The sequence below is a fragment of the Homalodisca vitripennis genome, chromosome 5, assembly GCF_021130785.1.
Source record: "Homalodisca vitripennis isolate AUS2020 chromosome 5, UT_GWSS_2.1, whole genome shotgun sequence".
Classification (NCBI taxonomy): Eukaryota; Metazoa; Arthropoda; class Insecta; order Hemiptera; family Cicadellidae; genus Homalodisca; species Homalodisca vitripennis.
Window position 1 is genome coordinate 112,302,514 of NC_060211.1, and position 24,930 is coordinate 112,327,443.

The 24,930-nt window shown below is 32.6% G+C and overlaps 1 protein-coding gene across 1 annotated transcript in view; it reads right to left on the minus strand.

The window, feature by feature from the left end:
- The window catches only part of LOC124362714, a 57,582-nt gene extending 45,432 nt beyond the window's left edge, over nucleotides 1–12,150 (minus strand). The window contains exons 1-4 of the mRNA XM_046817431.1: nucleotides 11,792–12,150; nucleotides 4,777–5,031; nucleotides 3,532–3,662; nucleotides 701–843 (exon numbers count right to left, since the gene is read on the minus strand). Of these exons, the coding sequence (XP_046673387.1) occupies nucleotides 701–843; nucleotides 3,532–3,662; nucleotides 4,777–5,031; nucleotides 11,792–11,830 (568 nt within the window). The 5' untranslated portion in view covers nucleotides 11,831–12,150. The remainder of the gene's footprint in view (nucleotides 1–700; nucleotides 844–3,531; nucleotides 3,663–4,776; nucleotides 5,032–11,791) is intronic.
- Nucleotides 12,151–24,930: the final 12,780 nt, after the last annotated feature.

A 24,930-nucleotide genomic window follows, 5' to 3' on the forward strand; every position in this document is an offset into this window, starting at 1 on the left:
ATCTGGTGACATTTACAAACAGGAGTGTGACATCTGGTGCAATAAGCAAGTAGATGCCGAATCATATGTCAGCTGTGCATGTAAATTAAAGTGTAAAAGTGCAGTAAGTACCGTGCCGACTGATAGTATTTTTCGTGTTACATTTTGGTTGCATTTAGATTTTAGTTACAATGTCTAAATAGTAGACATGAAAAACTGTTTAAATCATTGATTTTAAATTACAAAATTGGACAGCCCGAGAAGAAACAGAAAATAGTTCAAAACGATGTTGTACAGTTCTGGAATGCTAGTTTTACATTAATAAATCATATTTCACTTTGAAGTTTAGGATTGTGTTTATTATTTTACAATAATATAAATTATTTATGTGTCCAATGGTCAGTTTCAAGTGTGTCAATCTAGAAAGATACAACTTTTATATTTTAATATTTAACCCTTTGTAACCCATTTTGACAAGTAGTGTGACTAACAATAATTTATTTCATCGAAAAAATGTCTCTATTGAAATCAAGAAAAAACCCAGATTGTGCTCTCATACAATGCAAATAAGCTCAGACTAGAAACGAAATTTGTTAATTTTAAACACACACAAAAACACTAATCTTAAGACATGTTCTCTAAGAATAATCTAATAATCATTAGCTATTATCTATAAAAATAATAAGTTGATACAGAGTGCAGTAATGAATGATCCACTTACCATTTTCACAGAACTCAAGCCGCATGCTTAGTTCAGAATTATTGGGAAGAGGCTGTAAGTGCTGTGTTATTACTATCAAGCGTCTCAATAACAAATGTATTGCAGACATAATGTTATCAGGTACAGTCTTGCTTTCAAGTGTCCTACAAAATAATCAGCTATCATGAGGTTGAATTTCTCTTCAAAATATTTATTCTTTTTTTAAGAGTACTGCATTCTTTTAACATAATATATATTACTATTAATCTCAAAATCTCATTTCGGACCAAAAAGAACATATACAGTCAGTTTCTTTGCTCTATTGTTTTAATGTTAATGCAACATGATAATTTACATTGTTGATAGGTATCAACACAGTGCAAAGATTCTATGCCAAACTATCGGCCAGTGGTGTGTGAGAAAGACTCAGATTCTCATCTTGGGATACAGTCGTAATACTATTTACAAATAATGAGATGAAATATATTCTCTGTAGGAGTTGTAGAATAAATTAAAACTAATTTCTTAAGTATAATGGATTTGATACATAATGAATATTTATTTATACTTGTGAAATGGTTCTGTCAGTGATGCAACAAAATACCAATCTTATGACAAAAAAATTTAAAATTTTTTATTTGTTCAAGAAATTGTAACAAAAATAACTGGCAATGTTGTGGTGAATGTGATGTATTTTCAATAGAAACAAATATCCAGACTTAAAAGGTAAAAACCATTTATAGGTAAAATTTTAATACCTACAAAAAAAGAATACAACTCAGTTGTTATTGATTGGTTGGCTGTGGGTAAAGTCCTTGTCTGAATGTGACCAAATTGAGAAATAAACATTTCTGTTATAAATTATTCTTCTTGAAAATTGTTAATGGGTTGTTGTGAATCTGTAAACTTTACCTTATTTTCCATGCCTGATTGATTCAATATTGACAAGGCTTACATTTATTCCTTAGTTAAATCCTTTTTATGCATGTGCTATTCTGTGCTCACACACAGGATGACAAAGATATGGAGACCAATATTTACAAAGTAATAAAATAATTATAATATATTATATTATATTACTCATGAGTCATGTCATTATAAGGAACGGTCTGAATAAGTGCAGTGCACTGTACATACATAAGTTTGTATATATCAACAGATTGCTATAATGGGAATCCGTCACTGCTGCCGCACTGCCTACTGTTCTATTACTCCCGAACCAAAAAGCATAGAAATCCAAGATTGAACATTAACCACAAACTAATTAATAAAGCTACTATAATAGAAGTTTAATTAAAATTTAGCTTCTTTATTTATGCATAAAGAAAATCATTTACAAACAAATCTACATAATCTACAAACTTCTACCTTTTATTTTAATAACTACAAAAAAAGGTTTTTGGTGCATTTCAAACAAACTACAATTTTGAAAATTCATTATGCAGAAACTTGTAATATGATTAAGACCAACATTTATAAATAGTTAGTTACAAGTGTAATGTTTTTGATTAAGTAGTTTATGGATTATCGAATTATACAAATAAAAGTTGTTATCTTGGGCAGATAATTTTGTAAACCACTATTCAAAACTTAAATTTTTAACACCAGTTTCATTTAACAGATTTTAGTAAATTGCAGTGACCAGCGCATGCTTGTTGAACTCGCAAACCACCAGGCTGCCAAGGGCAGTGTTAGGACGATAGCACCCAGGATTGCAAGAAGCTGTAATAACTGTTGTTTTAATATATTTTATAATTTCTCATGGGTTTATATTGGTAGGTTTAAATTTGCTTGCTAAGAAGCAATTTTCATAATTTACATTTGATCAACTTGTAAAGTAAAAGTAGAGTAATGATGTCTTATTTTACCAGACAAAGTTAGGGCTAAGAAGCCCTCTCTATCACATAACCGGGGGACCAACGGCTTAAAGGTGACTTCCGAACCACCACCAATGGTTGGGCAGGCGGACTGTTTGTAAGGACAGGATCGCTTAGCAGTCACCTATCCAAGCAGCAGCCACTCTTGACGTTGCTTGATCTGGTTATCTTGCGATAACCATTGTACCTGCTTCACTGCACCATTGGCTAACTTGTGTGAAAGTGCTTTGAATTTAATGAGATATAAAAAAGTCTAGATTTGATGTAATTGACAATTTTATCCATATGCGAGCTAGAAGAAAAGTGCTACTTAAGTAAGATGAAGGTATTTTTTTTTTTAATTCAAAGACAGAATTTTCTCTCAACAAACTCGACAAGATTTTTTCTGTGTAATTATTGTTATTGTTGTCTATAATATTAATGAAATAAAAAAGGCCTAATTTAAAATATCCTGATTTCTCAATGTTTAATTATGCAAACTTTAGAACTAAGTGGTTTGTTAAAAAAATCTCATTATTAATAGAAAATTGCAAGGTAAAACAGTTTTTGGTTACTGGTAAATTACGTCATACTTGATCCCTTATGTGTAAGGTTTAAATTAATGGTGTGTTACTATACAGGGGTTGCTTGTGGAAGATGGTAAGAGGTGGGTAGGAATGGGGAGGGGGTAGTGACAAATGATAACACTGGTGTACACAATTACTAAATAATATGAGTATTACCATAGAACAGACAGTATAATCATATATACTCTACTTACAATATTGAACTAGGTAAATTTTAAATCAATTTGTCACTGTTTATCATTATACACCAAAAATGTTTAAATGTTATAACAGAAAATTTGACTATTCTTAACGTATTTTTTAGCAAAGTGTGGACATTCCATTCTCAAAAATGAATGAGTAACAAAAAATAATGTTGTATGAAACTTATATTTCTTGCACTTCAAAAACATAGTGTGAGTATACTTACATTTCCTCTCCAGTAGTTCCATTCAAAAGGTTGCAACTGATTGCTTCGAAGTTATAAGAAAAATTGAAAGTATAAACTTCCAAAGTTTCAAGTCCATCTTGTTCTTGTATTACAAAAACCATCTTCTTCAACTAAAAATTTTCCAACAATAATAAACATCTTAAGATCAAAATCTTTAAACATTAAAGAAAATATTGCCATAAAATAGTTTATCTTATTAACAATAAACAAATTTAATTAAGATAGTATTTTATAGTAAGACAGCATTTTTAGGGCAAATAAAAAATTTGTTTTAAGCAAAGGAATTATTACTTTTGAATTATTTATAGTATGGATGATATTTCAATAGGGAACATTACTATTTACTGCCATGGAGTATTAAGACTCATTTATAAGTGTTTTCAAACAACAAGTGTTAGTATGAAATACATCAACAATGTATTTCCTCCTTTGTTTGAAGTTTGTTTTTGATGTTGACCTTAATATTCCTTAATTCCAACATTTTGAACATTCGGATGATGGTGCTGATTTTCACATAACATTAGAAAGTTTTGTACTTATTACCATGTAAAAATATTATTACAACTCTCAAACTCCAAATTTATGCTTATTTAGATTAAAATATTGGCTAAGTGCAGGACTTGTTTGCATGCAACGGTTGTTGGATTTGAGATTAGTTACCTTCATTCATTCTACATACATTAATTTTTCCATATATTCTCATTGATTCCATATTATCATATTAAGTTTTATGGAAAATAGTTTTAAAAATTCTATTTCTGTGGCAATAGTGAATAAAGTATTCATTTAGTATAACGTTTTCAAAAATGTATATATTGTATTTGGGAAACAAAGGGGCTTTTATTAGTGTCATGTTTTGTAATTTTTACTGATTATCATTACTCCTATAAAAATTATTGTTGATTTATGTGATAACAATCCATACCTACATAGCTTGTTGTAGGAAATAGTTTTATAAGAGTAAAGAAGAAACCTTGTGCTGTATGATGTTATTTGCAGGCTTGTCCATTTTAAATATAATAACTTTACTTTTATATAAACAGGATTCTCATTAATTTCCTTTCTTCCACAAATAACATTACAATTATCAAACAAAAGAATTTAGAGTAAAAATATATTCTAAGTTATCTTTATTGTGTTGTAAAAAACAAAACGCAATAAGATCTATTTTTGTAATATTATATCAATCATAAATAACAAAAAGAAAACACTAGATTAACTTACAATATGTTCTCGAACTGCCTCAAATGCGCTCTTAACCCAGTTGATCAATGTGAATGTTGCAGGGATATCACTACTTCCCTTCAGGAGCCAAATCTTCTGTCCACTTATTTTTTTTGTTTTAAATGCTGATGGTGGAAAGATGTTTCTTATGTATGAAATTGTAGAAACAGCAACTCCTGCGAGCTGCTTCATGAAGTCAACAGACTTCTGCACTGATATGTTAGGGTTTTCTAACATACATTCTTTTACCTCAGTCTGAAAAGATAATAAAAACAACAAATACATAAACATATAAAAAATATTCTACATAGATGGAGTGAGATTACAGCTAATTGCATTGTTACATTTAGCAGGACAAGTAGTGTTATGCTCTCACTGTAGTCCAGTGGAACCGCTATGAATTGATAACATAGGACTGTTATGTCTACATGAAGGTAATGAATGACATTCTGCTTCTGGTATCTACAGGATGACCTACATTAGGGCTAGTTTAGCTATGAGTCACATATTCCTTCTTCTTCTAAAGCCTCTTTAAGCTTAGTAACAGGGACCAAAAGTCATTTTGTTTTATGTCCATGACTTCCTTTCTTTAGAAAACTTTAAAGGAGGTTGTTTTAATCCAAGAATGAAGTGTACATTTAAATATATTCTACATTGGATTACTTGGTGTAATAATACACTTTAAAATATTCTAAGTAATAAAATAAATAATAATATCATTCAGTAATGGGTTCCAATCATGTTTCTCATATTGAATTTAACAACTACCAATCAGATTTAAAATTAATATTTTTCTTCAGTACATTTAATGGATAATTTTAAAAGTTTATTTAATTTTCAGTGGAAAAATATTCATGGTGTTTTGTTTCTTGAAGATGAAAGCAATGAGCTTCCAAATACAGACAGAATGGCCATCTACATATGCAGAAAGATTATCTTTTTCCAATATTTATACTCTTTAAATTAGAACTCTTCAAACTATAATCATCCTGTTAACCCTTTGAGTGCTGTGGTCATTTTTAAAAGTCATATGGATTAAGTGCAGGCCTGTCAAATGTAGATTTGCACACTTTTGAGAGAAAAATTGTTATTGCAATTTATCCAACCAATGTTAGCAATTATATATATATATATATATATATATATATATATATATATATATATATATATATATATATATATACAGGGTGTATATTATGTCTGGAAACACCCAAATATATCCTTTAATAATTTAAATATAAATTTGAAACCTCTTACAATCGTGATAGAGATTGGGCATCTACTTTTTGGAACAATGTTTTGTTATGTCACACCAACGGGGGACGTCCTGCCGAGGGTATCGTGAATATTCTTAATGGAAGCCTATACCTTGTGATACATAATTTTAAAGGTAATAGCTTACTGAATTGAATGCCACAAACCGCATCTCAAGGGAATTATTCTATCAGAAAATAGAGCATTTTTAGTATTGAAAATTTACTGATTTTCAACAATGTAATTTTAACATGGTTCTTGCCACAAAATGTGTTACACTAATTTTTTAGCATTTTTTTAAATGTTCAATGAAATAAAACAAAAATTTTCATTTTAAGCTGGTTCTATTAGCACAAATTTGCCAGTTTTTATTACAGTACAATTATGGAAAATACTTATGTTATTGATTTCTTATTACAAAATAAAAAATAATGTATGCTGTTAGAAAAGTCTATTACAACAAAACGTTTTACCTGCATTTGGTGTCAAAGCAATTGTTCGAACTGTGTTCCTTCTACGGTTTTGACAATGAGCCAATCTTGTGTAAAATGATTCGACAGAGTTGCCTAACATTTCTTCAGTTATCAAAGCAATCTCCTCTATAATCCTGTTTCTTAGGTCTTCCAAATTATGAGGCTTTCTTCTATAAACATTGGATTTTAAATGACCCCATAGGAAATAATCGATTGGTGACAAAATCCAGAGATCTTGGAGGCCATTCGATTTCTCCTCTTCGGCCAATCCATTTATGAGGAAACCTTAAAATCCAAATACTCTCTTACCTGTCTCCCATAATGGGGTGGAGCACCATCCTGCTGAAACCATACATTATCAAAGTATTCTCCTGATGCAATTTGAATAGCTGGGATTATTTCATTTTGGAGCATATTGTAGTAAAGTTCGGCATTTAAATTTCCATTGATGAAAAAGGGTCCAACAATTTTGTTACCTAAAATTCCACACCATACGTTCAGTTTTTGTGGTTGCTGTGAATGGGACTCAGTAATCCAATGTGGGTTTTCACTAGCCCAGTAGTAACGGCAATTGTGCCTGTTAACATTGCCATTTAGGAAAAAAGTTGCCTCATCAGAAAATAGTATGGTTGGTTCAGAAAATCTCTATTGTCATCACATTTGCGCATCACAAGTTCACAAAACTCAACTCTTCTGTCGTATCATCCTCACTTAACTGTTGGACTAAATGAACTTTAAATGGTTTGTATTTATTAATATTTTCAAAATCTTACTCACAGACATAGGGTGCATATCATGTTGCTGTGCAGCTTTTCTGAGCGATGTATGTGGGTCTTCAATAAATGTTTGCAAAACATCTACTGCATGTTCTTCATCTGTTGCAGATTGTATCCTACCCGACTTTGGCCGATTACGTTACACTCCCTGTCATTTCAAAACGCTCAATAGTTTTTGATATTGTTGAAACACTTATGGGATTCCTTTCTGGGAAAGTGTCATTAAACAAATTACAAACTTCCCGATAAGATCTTTGACGATCGCCATATCCTCGCATCATCAACAGAGTAATATTCGTTCTCTTTCAGACAATTCCATTAAAATGCCAAATAAAAACTGAACTACTGTAATTAGATAACTTGTTGACGGCAATGCTTCAGAGACACTGATTAACTCGACAGGAATGATATGACCTTTGTCCATTTGTAATTCCCAAGCTTAGACCTGTCTAGTGAAAGCTCCATGCTCAACAAACTGAAACCTGTAGACCAGATGATTAATAACACAATAATGTTTTCTCATAGGCTAGTGACCTTTGTCTCTTTAAACCTTCCTGCTGGACTGGAAAACACCAAGTACAGATTCATAAGTAATCAGAGAAAGTGACTCATAAGTTTTATTCATTGTAATAAAAACTGGTAAATTTGTACTAATGAAACCAGCTTAAAAATAAATTGTTTATTTTATTTTAATTGAACATTTAAAAAAGGCTAAAAAATTAGTGTAACACATTTTGTGGCAAGAACCATGTTAAAATTACCATTGTTGAACATCAGTAAATTTTCAATACTAAAAATGCTCTATTTTCTGATAAGAATAATTCCTTTGAGATGCGGTTTTGTGGCATTCAATTCAGTAAAGCTATTACCTTTAAAAATTATGTATCACAAGGTATAGGCTTCCATTAAGAATATTCACGATACCCTCGGCAGGACGTTTCCCCCGTTGGTGTGACATAACAAAAACATTGTTCCAAAAAGTAGATGCCCAATCTCTATCACGATTGTAAGAGGTTTCAAATTTATATTTCAATTATTAAAGGATATATTTGGGTGTTTCCATACATAATATACACCCTGTATATATATATAAACTCTGTACAAACCGTTTACTAAAACAGGAAGCATACAGCTACAAATAATGTAAATAAAATACCAACTTAATTTTCTTTCCTCTCATGCAACAAATAAAATAACACTAATAAGAATAATAATAAACTACTCTTAGCATTATATTTTACCAAATATACAATAACCAACAAAAATACACAGCATGAACTAACGTGTACGCTTTATTTAATCAGCCTACTTCACAGCTGACGGTGAATAAGTTTGTCATAACTATAACGTTGAAGACTCTACAGACTAAGAATAATAATAATAATAATAATCATGTAACTTAATGTATTTATCAATAGATTGAGACCCACTGAATACTGCTTGCTATTCAGTTAGATGCTTATATAACTTTGTAACTTTCTATATGCTAAGTTATATAAAATATCAAAATGTAAAATGTGTAAAATGGTGATACTTCATTGTATGCATTTTTGTTGGGTCAAAATAAGCAATACTGCAATACTCAGAGAATTAAAAAGTACAAACATTAAAAAAGCCACTTTCCCTCTATTCGGATGATCATTCAGCCTATAGATATGAAAAAACATTTCAAAATACTGTACCACTGGAAAACATGTTTTTTTATAATTTTTAATGGAGTCTATTAAAAAACAATTCGGAGTGATAGGTTTTAAACCACTTTAAAACATACCATTGAAACATAAACAGATCTTACATTCCGTAAGTTTATGTAAAATAATATGGTCTTTGGTATTATACTAAGGCCACTTTTCTTTGAAAAATGTTTCTCATTGGATAACTAAAAAAAACTAAATTATTCGAAGAAAAAGACTTCATTTAACTTACTGCAAAAATTACATTTCATTTTGATGATCCGTTATTGTTTTCTCCCACCCAAAAGGAGGTGATGTCGGCGAGAAGTAGGCCACTGTTCCTATATACTTCTTCATAATACGTGATATAAGTAGGTTTAGATTTGGTTGTCATAAATATGTTACTAGTAGTATAAAAGTTATAGATAACCTTTACAAGCACTCAAGTAATCTGAGTTTGAATTTGGCTACTATCTCGAGGGATGTTTTTTCTTTTTTTGCCTTCTGGCCAGAAAGAGAGAGGGGGCACCAAAGGCACCACCAAAGCCTGCACTGATGGCCAGAGGCATTTCCAGTCATTACTTTTCTCGATTGTCAAATCCAGTCCCAGATCATTTAACTATTCCGACATCAGATCATGTTTGACGATCTGGCACATGATCTTAGGTTGAGTAAGTAATGATCAGAAATGCCCCAGGCCATCAGGGTGGGCTTTGGTGATGCCTCCACTGTCACCCCACACTTCTGGTGAAATAAAAAACCACCCCTTGAGGTACTACCTAAATTCAAGTTTCACAAGTTAAATAAACTCTGTTCTTTCTAATACTGTAGTTATTTTAGTTCGCCGGTAAGAAAAATTCTTAAAAAATAATGGCCTCTGAATAATACCAAAACACCAATAATATTATTAATTTATATGTAGCCTATTTATATCTTTATTGTGGTCACTGAAGCTACTCCAGGTGCAGTACAATAAACTGCCATACAACAATTAAATCAGCAATATTTCTGATTATCTGACTACCGAACAATAACAAAAAACCAAAAAGACAAACCAAATTATATCAAAGGTATTGTATATTGTACAGTTAAAATATGATTTTATACCTAATAAAGTAATAATTTAATGACGAGTTAAAAACCATACATGAGTATTTATTAAATGTAACAAACAAAGCAGCGCAAAACTGATTTATTTCTTACTTCTTTGAGGGATAAACATATCTGACAGCTTTTGACACAAATAACAATGATCTTCGACATTGTAGGAGTAGACTTTAATAAGTGGCGTCGACCTATACTCGTTTATCGGTTGTTTTTATTGATAGGTCTTATTGTTTTTAATCGATGAATAATTTGACATTACAATTCGTTTAATTTTATATTTCATGTAAACTCATAAGTTACAGTAATTTGTAAAGTAAACAATAAAAATCAAGTAATAATAATTTTCTTTTAATGAATATAAATATGAGGAAATTACTAGAGATATTTCTTAAAGTGAGGATATTTGTTTTAAATGGCTTCAGCATGGGGGTTTGGCTCCCAGTAATGCATGGAGAGAATCCTTTCCTTAATTTCACAAAAGCGGTTACTCACTGCTATCCGGGCAAGGTAAAAAGTATTGTAAAGTACTAAGTTAGCTGGTGTTATTATTCAAATACCATGCACATGATGTTTTTAACAGTGGTTTTTAGGGTAGGGTACGATAAGCGGACCCGGTTTTTTATACCGAAATTGGCAAATGATATTACTTAATCACAACCATCGATACTAATTAATTATTTTGAACAGTTAACTTAAATAGGTTTAATCTATATCAACAGCTGTAAACACTTTTAAATAATACACGTTAGGTAATATTTCAATTTTACATAAGTAACATTTGATTATTAAGAATGGCAGTCAATTTTAGAAAAAAATCCGTAATAAATGTGAAATTTGTGGGAAAGAAATAACTGTAACTGTGAGCGGAGCAAATATGGTCATCTTCAGTTTTCCTAATTTGGTTATAATAGTTTAATTTTTATCACTGTAAATATTAAATTCATATTTTAATTTAAAACATAAACACATTGTTATTGAGGACTATAGATACTTTTATTACATTCTTCGATATAAAAAACTGGGTCCGCTTATGGCATCCTACCCATTTTTTATAATATCTATTAATAATTATAAGTAAATAATGATAATTCGATCAACTGATTGGACTGTTGTAATGGCCACTTATTACACGCAGCCATCATGGTAGACTCAACATATATATAACATAACATTTAACCGACCAAACAAGATAACGGACATTTTAAAATGTTTTCATGAACAATTGAAAAATCTGAATTACTTGTTATACCCTTGGTAAAGAAACGAGTAATAGCCTAGACCTACAATAGGCCTAGTACATTTTGATCTAGCCATAGGCCTACCATATATTTAGGAAATTTGACCTCAGATGAGCCAAACGGTATAATGTCAAAACACATGTAAACAACAAAACTTAAACTTAAATATTTTCCTAGTCCCAAGAGAAGCATAACATCAAATATCTGTACAAAAATCGAAATTGGCCTCTCGGGTATAAGACGGCCACAGGACTGGATAGGCTGTTTCTCTATTAAAATTATTAAAGTAAATATATCTTACTAAATTAATACAGTTAGATTATAGTTTGATAAAGAATAATATCTTATCGTATATCTCATAGTTTATGTAATTTACATAAAGTATTTCATTCAGACTGCATATTTATACTAGGTATAAGGATTTTTTCAAAACGTTCCAACTGGGCTAAGTAACATACTGAAATCTGCCATGACTTTTAAATAAATTGACTTACCTTTTGTTTCATTTTTAATGACTGAACTGAGCAAGGCATTTTTATATATATAAATAATTATATATCTCTAATTATAATTTGATTTTAACAAACAAACGAGTACACTATGAAAGACAACTCCACAATTTACTCTACCAACAATAATTATTCTTCTCAGTTCCCCTCAGACAGCTTCCGCATTAGTGCATTGTGGGTTTGGGGCGGAAGTATGTTTACAACGGAAACAGTGATAAAAGTGTTTACAAACGAATTACAACTGTTAGTTCAATACCGATGTTTATTGATACAATTATATAATATGATTTTTTCGATTAACTAATCCAAACAATGTTTTATAATAACAAATGGACAATACTGTATAATATTCGCTGTGGGCGCTGTGGCTATATGGACGGCAACCGGCTGTCAATTAGACGGGCGATGAGTGGTGACGTCACCGTGACGTAACGAAAGAGCAGCTATAACTGTCACCTTCACACCACTGCCTTAGAAATATAAAAAACACAATTTGTAGACTATTTTATTAATTGCATAATATTATTATGCATTGGTAATGTATTGAACGGTAATGTAATAAAAGTGTACGCTTAAATAAATTAAAAAGGATAAATATACGACTAAAAATTAACTATGTACCAGAATCTAAACTTCATAGTTTATTAAGATATAAGTTTTGTTTCTAGCAATTTTACTGGAATTTTTCAATTTATTAATAATCATTAAGAGAAATCATAATTAATTATAAATAATTTTTGTCATATTAAATAATATATGTCATTCAATAGCATAAAATAACTGGAACATTTGTGTTATTTACAAATAACACTCAAATGGTTATAATTTCATTGTGTATTGTATGTAAGTGGTAAGAGGGAAATTAATTCGTTTACACATATATATCTCACTCTCGACACGTCTTGAGATATTTTAAAATTAATTCTTCCATTTACCGATTAAAAATAGTTTTATTATTAATCACTTATGTATTATCGGACTTTAGCAGAACTGTAAATTCTTGTAGAAAGGGATCATGGTACAGTTTAAAGTAGGGTCGGTCGGGGTAAAATGGGTATACTGGGTGAAACGGGTATAAACATTATTTTATATTATAAAACTTGAGTTATTGATGTTTTGGATCAGAAAAAAATACCATAAATGTATAACATCATCTTATATGATATTATACTGAAAGTGAGTTGGCTAAACTGCTGGTAGCTTCTTAAAATGAAAAAAACATATGTTCACAGGAGTCAGTGTAACCAAGACAACCTAACTGATGACATTGTTAAAAGTTAACCTAATCAAATAGAAGTTTCAAATTCAGGTATGTATACATTACACATATATACTTTAACTTTTAACTTGTTTAATGTTTTAAAGTTTAATAGGTTTTATGCTATTCATAATTTGTTAACATGGGGTAAAATAGGTATAATATTTTAAAAACTGAAAACTAACCTCACTTTTTTGTTTTAGATCATGCCACGCACATACATAAAGAAAAAAACCCAAAAATATGATGAAGATTCTTTGAAGGAAGCAGTAAAGGAAGTTGACAATGGAAGCTCAGTATATGCTGCAGCAAGATTAAAGTTAGCTAATCCTGTACAAGATTTACCCGGCCCATCAAGTTCTGTAGCAGGCCTACCTGAAATTTCTCCTTCACCAATGAAGAAACTGAGAGAAGCAATTTTAAGTACATTGTCACCTGAACAGTCATCAAGTATAAAAGATGCATTGAAAAATTCTAAGACAAAAAGGCGACGAGTTCAAGGAAGTTGTGGTGAAGTAATGACAACAAATGAAGTAATGGACAGACTGAAAGAAGAAGAAGATGCCAGAAAAGAGAAAATAAAAAGTAAAACTAATAGGCCTAAACCCATTACAGCCTTAGGAAAAACAATAAAACAAGAGCCTGGATTGGTCCAAGCAAAGCCGCAAAAAAAAACCTAGAGCTACTAAACGCTTATTTGATACGGCAGAAAGTGACGATGAAAGCAGCCTACCTAAAAACGTAAAACCTACTGAACCCACTGTAGGATCATGGGTAGGTATAAACTACCAAAGTGAATGTGGCACGGTTGTGAAGGAGTACAGGGGACAAATTACTGCACAAGATCTTCGCAACAAGGAGCGATATTCCGTAAAGTTTTTGACAAAATGCAAAGGTGAAGGAGAGCGTTACATTTTTCCTGATAAAGAAGACATTGAGTGGGTTGATTTAGGACAAATTTCTAATGTTTTTTCTGTACCAGATTATAATGGAAGATTTTTCAAGTTTGTGTGAAGTGCCCCTCTCAACGAACTGTTTCTATGTTTTAATTTTTTAAATAAATTACTTGTCTAACTGATATTTTTTAGTAATAATAAATTTTTTGTGACCAAAATATTTCATTAGTTATTTTTACTGTGCCTACTTTACACAAATACTGGGGTAAAATAAGTACAGCACTTGTAATTATTGTGTTTTACTATGAAAACATTACTATACCCGTTTTCCCCCAAACCATGGGGTAAAATAGGTATACTATAAAAAAAAAATAATTACTTTTATACTAAATAGTTTATTAACTTTTATTACATATTAAACTATTCTAAGAGGTCACAATGATAAGCTGGAACCTGTAATTATTTTGTAATTATTTCAAGAAACTTTTTAAAAGGCCTTAAAGTTAAAAAGAGCATGTTTTTGTACCCATTTTACCCCGACCGACCCTATATAGCCTACAGTCTACATCGCTACCTAACTTTGCAATCATAGTAAAAAAAACTTAATTAGGCTACACCCAAACCACAGATGTGTACTCAGTTTTCCACATTTCATTTAATTTAACAATGTAATATATAAGTATGCTTATTTCTTGTAATACTTAAGCCTAGACATCTTGGATTTACACTTTAGAATAAGTGTGTCTGCCCTGTTTAATCTAAGTTACTTTTTGAAAAAGTTTTACATTCATCAGGGAATTCCATGAATTTATATATAATATTGCTATCTAAAAAACGCTCATTTAAATTCTCTATTTAATATGAATATCATATTCAGTTTAACTCAGGCTAAAAATATTTGTAACAGCAGAGGTGACTCTTGGACCTTATTTTCACTTCATCTGCCAAAGCCTTAGTCCAACATGAACTCGATATGATGAACGATACATTAGTTGTAGAAGTTGTATATCATCTAGCTTTGTATTCCTGTTAACAAGCCAGCAATGATTCCACCAAAGCACAAGTTTTCCATCAACTCTAAGAAGTGCAATCTTCAGAACTTATATTGCGACCTTTCTTCTATAGATCTCAATGCTCTTGTTTCTAATATTGATATCAAATTGGCTTTTGACAACTTCTTTACTACACTTAGCAATCTAATATTGAAGAGCTTGACTTTGAAGAGGAGTGGCACTGGAAATTTCACCATTTAGTAATCAACTCAAGTTAAGGAGCTCGTAATTCAAAAGAAGATATTGCACAAAGTTTATAAGACTTTGCTAGATGCTGACTGTTATTGTTTCTCAATAATCAGAATGCGTTGCAAGGTACTCACCAGGGAGTGCTACAGAAATCACATCCATCTCCCACTTAGAAGAGATTCTTCGTACAAATCCCAATATCTATTGGACTTGTGTGAAGACTATGAGACGTGATGAAAAATCCTCATCAGCTTCTGTCTCATACGATGAAGTATGTTCTACTGATAACACTTTAGCTGCTGATCTATTTGCTGATTTCTTTCTATTAGTGTTTGAAAGGGATTATACTGATATTCATGATGAGCAAATAACACAAACTCCCCCCTGCTTATTGCCATCTGTTAGACCTATCTGAAGTACTTAAGACTTGGACGACTCCATGGATTGTCCAGTGACTGTGAAATACTGCTGTCAACTGATATAATATCCTGTCACTAGGCTATTCAACAAGTCTTTATCTGATAGTATATTTCCTACTGTCCTTGAAAGAAGTGTTTCCAATTGTTCCTATTCACAAAAAGGGTCAAGATAATGATGTCAAGAATTACCACTCCATTGATATAATTTCACTTATTGCCAAACTATTTGAAAAGATCTTCCTCAATGGAGACATTTCTCCTTTTCACATCACAATACTTTTCGTCAACACAGAGTTATGCGAAGACACTCTTCAGCCACAACTTGTTGACCTTCCAGTATGACATATTTGATGCCTTCGTTGAGTGCTCTCAGGTCAATGATATCGAATTTGAATTTGCCAATGCTTTTGATTGTGTCATTCATACGCTGTTATTAAGGAAGCTTGAAACGTTTGGATTTTCTGGCAAACTGCTCGACTGGATCTCAAGTTTTTTGCATGGTAGGACATTACAAGTTCATTTTAATGAAGCTCACTCTCAGTCATTCGAAGCCACATCTGGGATTCTACAAGGCTTCATATTTAGTCCTTACCTGTGCAACATCTTCATTAATGATGTCACAAACCAACTGCTTTGCAAGTACTTACTTTTTGTAGATGACATCAAACTTTACCAGAAAATTTCTTTGGCTATTGACTATGACTTTCTTCAAGCTGGACTGGATTGTATTGTGGAATGGTGTGGTACTAACTTGATGCCCCTGAACACATACAAATTCCTATGCATTACCTTTGCAATATTAGCTCTTATCAGTATGAATATACCATCAGTGATGCTGTCCTCAAGTGTACATCAAAAGTAAGCGACTTAAGCTTAATTTTTGTTAAATCTCTGAACTTGGACCATCAAGTCCATGCTTTCTGCACCAAAGCACTGCATATGCTTGATCTCATCCATCACCTCCATGGAACATTTAACAGCATCCGTTCTCTTAAGCTGCTCTACTGTTTATTCGTCAGACCACATCTGGAGCACTGTAGGCTGGGGGCTCCTAATCAGGCTTATCTAAAATCGGATCTTGAAAAGGTTCAAAATCATTTCCTACTCAAGATGGGTACTGATGGGTACCCACCCATCTTAAGTTCAGCTATGTCACCACACCCTTGCTTGACATTGCTAGTCTTCGCAAACTGTCATCTCTCGAGGAAAGATGCACTGTTCAGGAAATCTTGTTCTTATACTACTTGGTCAATTCTTGGGGGGACTGTATCAACCTCCTCCAGATAATCGCATGTCAAAATGAGGTGAATAAGGTGATTTCTTTGCAAAACCAGTCGTCTCAACGAACTACGCCAGGAACAATCCTATGCTAAGGAAGCAGGCAGAGCCGCAGCTACATATTTTTCAGAGGTGGGAAGCCCTAAATTTGCCGCCCTTTTCCAACACTAAACTAACAGTTTAAAAATTTCCTTTTACGCTGCTTCTAAATCAGCTTGTAAATAATACAGAAGTACTTAATAACTATTTTGGTTATATTTGTTACTAGCAGTTACCCGCAGCTTTGCATGCAAATTTTCAAGATATAAGAACGTGCTACATAGTGAGAGCATTTATGTTGGAATCTTATGACATTTTTCAATGAAAAGTAGACATATATCTGGTACTTATTATTTCAGTGCTCATGGTTAAGACATAGAAAAGTTAAATAAAATGTTACTGGCTAATTTCAGGTTCTGCACATGTTGAAGCATACATTTTTATTAAATAACATTTCTGATGCCAGAATTAAGTCTCTACCCCGATCAAGGAAATAATAATAAAGGTGTTAGACACCTACTTCAGTAAAAGCGTCTACTTCCGGTTGTTTCAATCTACTTGCAGTCTAAGATATCTCAAGTGTTTAAGTTGAGTTTGTCTAGTTTAATTACGATTTCTTAGTTGAGTTTGCATTGTTGCACCGATAAAGAAAATTACACCTGTAGGTTTCGGAAGCTAACTTGCATGAAAAGCGTTTATTTCAAGTTTATAATATTTGTAGTAATATATTTTATTTTGATTTCTTACCCCGATCAAGAAAATATGTGCATATGTAAGCTTAAAAAGACTACTTTAGTCGTTTGTGTTCTTTTTATGGTATAAGGGATGAATGGAAAATCCTTGCAACTATGTTCTTTCAAATTTTTAAATAATTGTGTATCATAAGTCTTGCATTATAGAATTATTGTTGTTCTGCGGACTGCAGTCTAGAAAAGATTAGATCGTTGAGATATATTTGTATCCATTCTCCTGTTTTTCATTAGCCACAATACAAATATCATACACTAGGTTAAAGGGACCAACCAGTTTCAAGTACTTTACATGCAAACTTTCACAGTTTTGTTCTTTAAGGGGGGTTTATAATAATGTTTAAATAGTATTTCCAATGCATTGGATAGTTTAAATTGGTCACTGGTGAAATCTAGTTAAAATTAGAAAATAACTTTGTCTTGCAACCTGCTTAGTACTACTGATCAAGCACTCTGTACTTACTATTTTATAAAATTTAAATGAAACAAATATTTCTGTCTCTTTGGTAGGCTTATCAGCTAAGTGTCAACAGCCATCTTCTGTCAGTTAAATTTGGATCGTGTTTTGTAAATAGTATAATTAATTATTATTCCAAATTTTAAAATATTACAGAATACTTTTCTGATTTTTCTTCCCACAAAAACTTTTGTCGGATTCAAACAAATATTGTAAAAAGAATGAACTGAATTGGCCCAGCCGTTTCAGAGATTCACGCTTAGCGATTCATTTTTATTTATATGATTAGAAAGTTGAGGACAAATCAAAAGCGGCTAAAAGGCTTGTTGAATTTTTATTGCTTTAAAAATTAATATCTCTATTAAAATTTCTTTCATTACCTGATATCCTCTTACTGGCTACGACACTGTTTGAAAACCACTCAAATATAAAATTTACAATTAACATCTTTCATTGCATTAAAACTGGTGTTCATATCATTAAAAAACGATATAATTACGAGGTAAGAGTATGCCATTCTACGTGTTACGTAACATGCTTCGCTAGGTCGCATACACAATTTCCAAGCTATACAGCGTGTATTCTTTAGATGTCCTATGAACAGATAAACACACAGTCATACAGAAAAGAAATGTTTTCATCCTCCCTGCAGAGAAAAAAAGAAATTGTGTCAGACAACTGAGTGATAGGCGTCAATGACGCTCTGCCAAATCCTGTGGTTGGACACGCACCTTCATAGAATTCATTCTTGTCTATATAGAAATGAACTGTCATGCCAAATCTAAAGTCTAGAGATCAAATATTTATCAAGATATCTCGCCAAATGATATGTTCTCATTTTTTTAGCAAGACAAATTTTATAGCACTGTTTAAACAATAAAAGTTCCGGTAAGCTAGAAAGGGTTATCGCCAGGGGGAAATGGTCTTTAATTCAATGCAGACACATGATAGGTGGGTCGTGGGGACTCAAACCGAGGCCTTTGCATTGACTTTATGTTTCCGTACTCAGACCTGCACAAATATATGGTGCTCTTGTCTGGTTGCCAAAAACAGAGGCCAAGATGGCAGTAGCCTGTCTGGCTGGCATCCAAAGGATGGCTTGCCTTGCTATCACTGGGGCTTTTCCTAGTGCGCCAGGTACAGATTGTTGCCTCAACCTCGTCCACCTGGATATTGTTATTTCTGGGAATAAAAGAGCTGATGCCCTGGCCAATTGGGGCTCACCGTCAATTATGATGGGTCCTAAACTGTTCTGCGGTATTCCAAGGTGTGAATCCTTGAATCCTTTGGTGCTGTCTTGAAATGGGTTGCACTGAACATGAGAGAAGGTGGAGTTTGCATCTAGGTATGAGAATGAGCAGAATGGTACTACAGTTGCCTTCCTCCAGGTGGCATCTGACCTTCTATCACTAAGTAGATCGATGTCTTCTCAGGTTATAGGTCTGATCACGGGACATGGTCACCTAAAGAAGCATCTTCACAGAATTGGCATCCTTCAGGAGGATCCGCTCTGTAGAAGTGTGATGAGCAGGATGAAATGAAACTGCCGAACACTTGCTCTTTGATTGTCCTGCAATAGCAAGGGAGCGGTATGCCATCTCTGGTAGTTTGGACATGGGTGGTGAATTTCCACAGAAGGAACTGATAGGTTGTTTTTGGCGGTTTGTGGAACTGCTGAAATCATAGACTGGTAGGCCTCATGGTGTGCTTCCAGGGTGCACAAACGGCCCTTGAGGCTTAATTGCATGGCAATAGAAGAGAGTACTACTCGTACAACGCAAGAATGTGATAAAATGAAATATTGTCACCGATTTTTGACATTAACACCACTTCTATTATATTTTCTTTCTACTCTCTGAATAAAGATGTCAATTATTAAAATCTCATATGATTGTGCACAGTTTGTTAGCAAATGTATTTATTTTCTCATGGCCTTCATGATTACCCAATGTAAAAATATTCACTAACTTTCAGCCAAATCTGATGGACTGACAGACACCATCATTGAACTCAGTGTTTCAAGATATCATGTGTACAGATAGTCAGACAGACACACAGATAGAAAGAAATACAAATTTTCCAGCCTGTTAAGTAATAGTTTTCACTAACACTCAACCAACAAATCATTTTATTTTAATAATCAACGTACATGTCTCCAGGAGGGTTCACTTCTGGTTAGCTTGTACTTTTCAGTTGAATACTGGGTACAGCAAAACCTATAAGAACAATTCTATCGATATACAGGAGCGACACATCATTAACCGTGAGCGTTGAGATATTGTGGAGCAAGAGAAGATCAATAGGTCTAGTCTACTGCAAAGGATGACTGTTGGGAGTTCATGAGTTGCAGTTTTGTTAGAAAACACCTAAACCATTACCTTTTTCGTTCTTACTAACATAACTAGAAGTTATTTGTAAATGATTTGTTTTATATGTCTAAATGTAGAAATAAGCAATCTAAATTTAAATTAACTCCCATATTTGAAGTTCTACTAGTTATTTTGTAATTAATGTTCAAACACTGGTATATGTACATTTTGACCTGATAGTAATGCAATTCAGACTAACGACTCGACCTTTCATAATTTTGCCGCCCGGGGCAAACAACAACCCCCCTAGCTGCGGCTCTGGATGCAGGAGTGGGCAAACTCTATCTCCAAGTACTTGGACCTCTTCTATGTGAAAATTGCCCCCTTCAAGAATGATCTGCTGACCCTCCCTCATTAAATACACTCACACACACACACAACTACATGCACACCAAATGTTCTGATAATTATTGTCCACTATTAATAGTTAATGCACCCTCATTTGTTGATATCCTTGTTAATATTATCATAGTCTATATTTATTACTAGTGTATTATAATTGAAATGTCATTATATATTGCATGAGTATTGTTATTATTATTATTATTATAGATGCTATCATGAAACACAGTGGGACAGCCGTAAACCTTCTCTGGGGTGTCCGAAACATCCAGAAGTTGGGAGTGTCGAATTCCCCAATATCAATAGAAGGTTGAGAGCTCTTCCACAAGAAAATTTTGAAATATTTATCCTAAATCTAGAACCATTATTTTATAGTACTTCTAAACTAATAAAAGGAGGACAAAGATCAGGTCAGAGTGTATAGTATAGTTTACAGTTAAACCACTCTTATCACCAATCACCAAGAAGTTTACATAGGGATAGTTAAAATATTCTTAAACAACTACAGTTTAAATTAAGTATATTTAACTAAAGCGAAATTTAATTATAAATGAACAAAATATTGCACAAAATAGTTTACATCACAAATCAAGACCAAAGCTAAATCTTGATGTCTACTCTTGGATCAAAAAGTATAGATATTTAAGTTTGAAAGTTGACCATAAACTACCTGATAGGCTATAATAACAGGAGTTATAAATTTAGTTCGTTTATTTCTGCATTTCTACATATAAAACTGTAGAATTCAATTAAGACCAAATGTTTATACAAGAAAGATACAAGTGTACTTCAACTAAATATGTAATTTTAGAATTTATAATAGTACGAAAATAAAGTTATTATTAAATTACCATCTTTTCTTTTATTATTGACCGGATGGTTCACAAAATTCGGCACTGGTCACGTTGTGGAGCTAAGAGTCATTATCTTGAATGTGTAATTTTGTAAACCATTATTTAAAATTTTATTTAATAACACATATTAAATTGAGCAAGTTAATTTACCGGTAACTGATCGTTTCAACATTCAAATCGCCAGACTGTGCCCTGAGCAATAATTGCCTCATGGTAACAATGAACGACAAGAAGCTAACACAGTACAGTTCCATTATTACTTTTTTCACCTCTGATTATCCAAATTAATGCTCTGAAATACATGAAACAACACAGTATTAACTGTGTTATATTGAGAGAATATATTTATATTACACATATGTTTTTGTTGTATAAATATTTAAAACACAAATATGGGTTTTTAGAGTCAAATTCTGAGCTATTACTGGATCTACTTCAATCTGGTTTATATTTTCAAATAAGCTTTCTAATAACACAAGGTAAGGGGAAATAGAACAAAATTAGACATTGCAAACATTAATTGATTCCGCAGCAAGTGATAAAATGTTCAAACTTATGTAACCTAGTTACCTAGGACTGTTGGACCTACCCAAGTGCCAGCTGTTCTACCTGAGAGCTAACTGGCCTAAATAGAGGAACTTTCAAGGTGGGAAAACATGAACTAAGGAAGTTTTATGGTGGTACACTCTGGAGTAGTCTGGTTGGCTCTCAGGTAGGTCCACCAGTCAGGCAATTAGGTTCTAAAAGTGAGTTTTCATTAATGTATTGTACCTTAAGTAATAACAGTTAAAGTATAAACAAGACTCTCAGGTAGTCCGGTTGGTCTTTATTCAGTTAATATGGTTGGGTGAGTTTTAAACTTTAATCTCTTTCTGAGTGATCAATTCATGTTTGCAGTATCTAGTTCTGTTATATTTTATTACTTTGTGGTATTAGAAAGCTTATACAAATATTCTGGTTGCTGAAACAAAAATATTTAAGAGTATTAGCAAGTCAAAGACTTGCATTAAATAATTTGGCAGGATTTTCTAGTACAGATTAGTAGTGATCATGAATGCTGCTACTAACAGTAATAATATCACTAGTCCCATTAACTCATAAAAAATATTGCCACATATTCATAACAGCATCTTACTGAACAAACAGTTGACTGCTCAATTGTCCAGGTAAACAATCCTTTGTTTTTTCTGAATTGAAAGATGTTTTTATAATTAGATGCATATCTGCCCATTTAGCTTTCATTGTGCCTTAAAAATTGTTATTATAAAAAGGGAAAATTCTCCCAAAGAAAGCTTCTTGGCAACTATTGCTAGCCTTCTTAAAAAGCATATAATTCAGTTAAGCTTGATGCAACTAATATTAGATACATGTCTCCTCATTTAGTTTTAATGTTGCCTTGAAAATCATGACAGAAAAATGGAAAACCCAACCACAGAAAGCTGGAACTATAACTTTCTATTTGCTTAAGAATTTTGGCAGAAGTATATAGAAGATTTATGAATTTATTTCAAGCAGAGATTAATATTTTAAAAAATTTATTAGTCATTGTTTTGAAAATTCTTTTGATAGTTGCAAATTATGATGATTGCCTTTGGCTTAAAAGAGAATAGACTTTACAATTTTGTATAGTAAAGCTAGCATGTTTGTATGTTTAAGACAGTTAAATAGCACTAACAGCACACTAAATATTTTGTTTAGAGTTATAATCTGTTTTATGCTTCTAGTACGTATAATTACTTGATTTTAATTAATTCAATAATATTTTTATCATTGTTAGAGTGTAATCAATTTAACACGCTAATAATGTTGTGTAATACTTGTGGGGGGTGTATGTGTATTGTTTCTTTTGTTTGTCACTAGATAGTGTGTTGTTATTTTTAGTCACAGAGAACAATACATCCAATTTCTTGCCTACATGTGCCTTTTTTGTTTCTTCAACTATGCCACCAGGATATCTTCTGGAACTACACTTGTTTAACATATTCATTAATTACATCAAAGAAGTAATATCTCTTTCTTGATTTTCGCTGACATTTCGCTGGTTCTCTTCTTGGAGATTTTCTCACTTGAAGATAGTCAGACTCTTCAAGATACTCTTGATCCTGTTTTGGTGTTGTGTCACAATAACAAGATGTCAGTGGACTTAAGTAAGTTCAAACACATCATGTATAGCAGTAAGACTAATATCGTGATGGCCAGGCCCATGCTGGGTACCTCGAAAGGGTGGGAGACACATCAGTTGCGAAGGGGACTTTTGGTTTAGGCACTTTAAAGATGGCACAGAGGATGAAGAATGTCAAGGAAGGCCAGAAACTTTTGAGAATGAAAAATTGGGGAACATATCAGAAGAAGATTCTTGCCAAACATGAGAAGAACTTGCAGAATCATTGGGTGTAACTCGATAAATCATTTTGGTACGTCTAAAACCCATGGGCGTGATTCAGAAACAATGAAATTGGTTACCACACATATTAAAGCCAAGATGTCGAAAGATGAGTTTTCACCTGTGAACAGTTCATCCAAAGGCAAAGAAGATAAGGTTTTTTTGTATAGTGTAGTGACTGGAGAAGAAAACTGGATTCATTGTGATAATCCAAAGCAAAGAATCAGATGGCAGACCAGGCCACGCATCAGTATTGATTGCAATAGAGGTCGCCAGAACCCGGTTCGATCAGGGATCTTCTGTAGAAAACAAACAATGGGGTGGAAGGTCAAACTTGCATTACAGAGCATTGCTATAAACTGTGACTGATGGTATGTGTTAACTGAGTTTTACTTAACAAGTTCTGGTTTTACACAACTGGTTCTGGCTCTGATAAATAAACAACTTTTTGCTTATAGAATTGGTGTGACCTGGATAGATACTACACAAGGGTTGAAACTGTGACTGATTGTGTGTGTTAACTAAGGTGCTTGGCTATTGACTAGCTTACTGGAAATATTGTAATGTGGTAAATATCTTCCTTCTCCATCAAGTTAATGGGGTTTTTTTTTATAATGTATAAAGTAAGTTGTAGGCAATATGCATCATCCTCATAAGATTAAATGCTCTCCAGTCTCTTTCCCTCCAGATTAAATGCCGGATCTAACATCGCTGCATTGTAGGAATGTCTAGGGCTTTTCAAAAAATGTCAAAACTTACTCTCATAAATCATTTATATTTTAGGAACTGAAATGAATCAATGTGGATTTATATCACAAACAAACAATTATAAAGGCCAA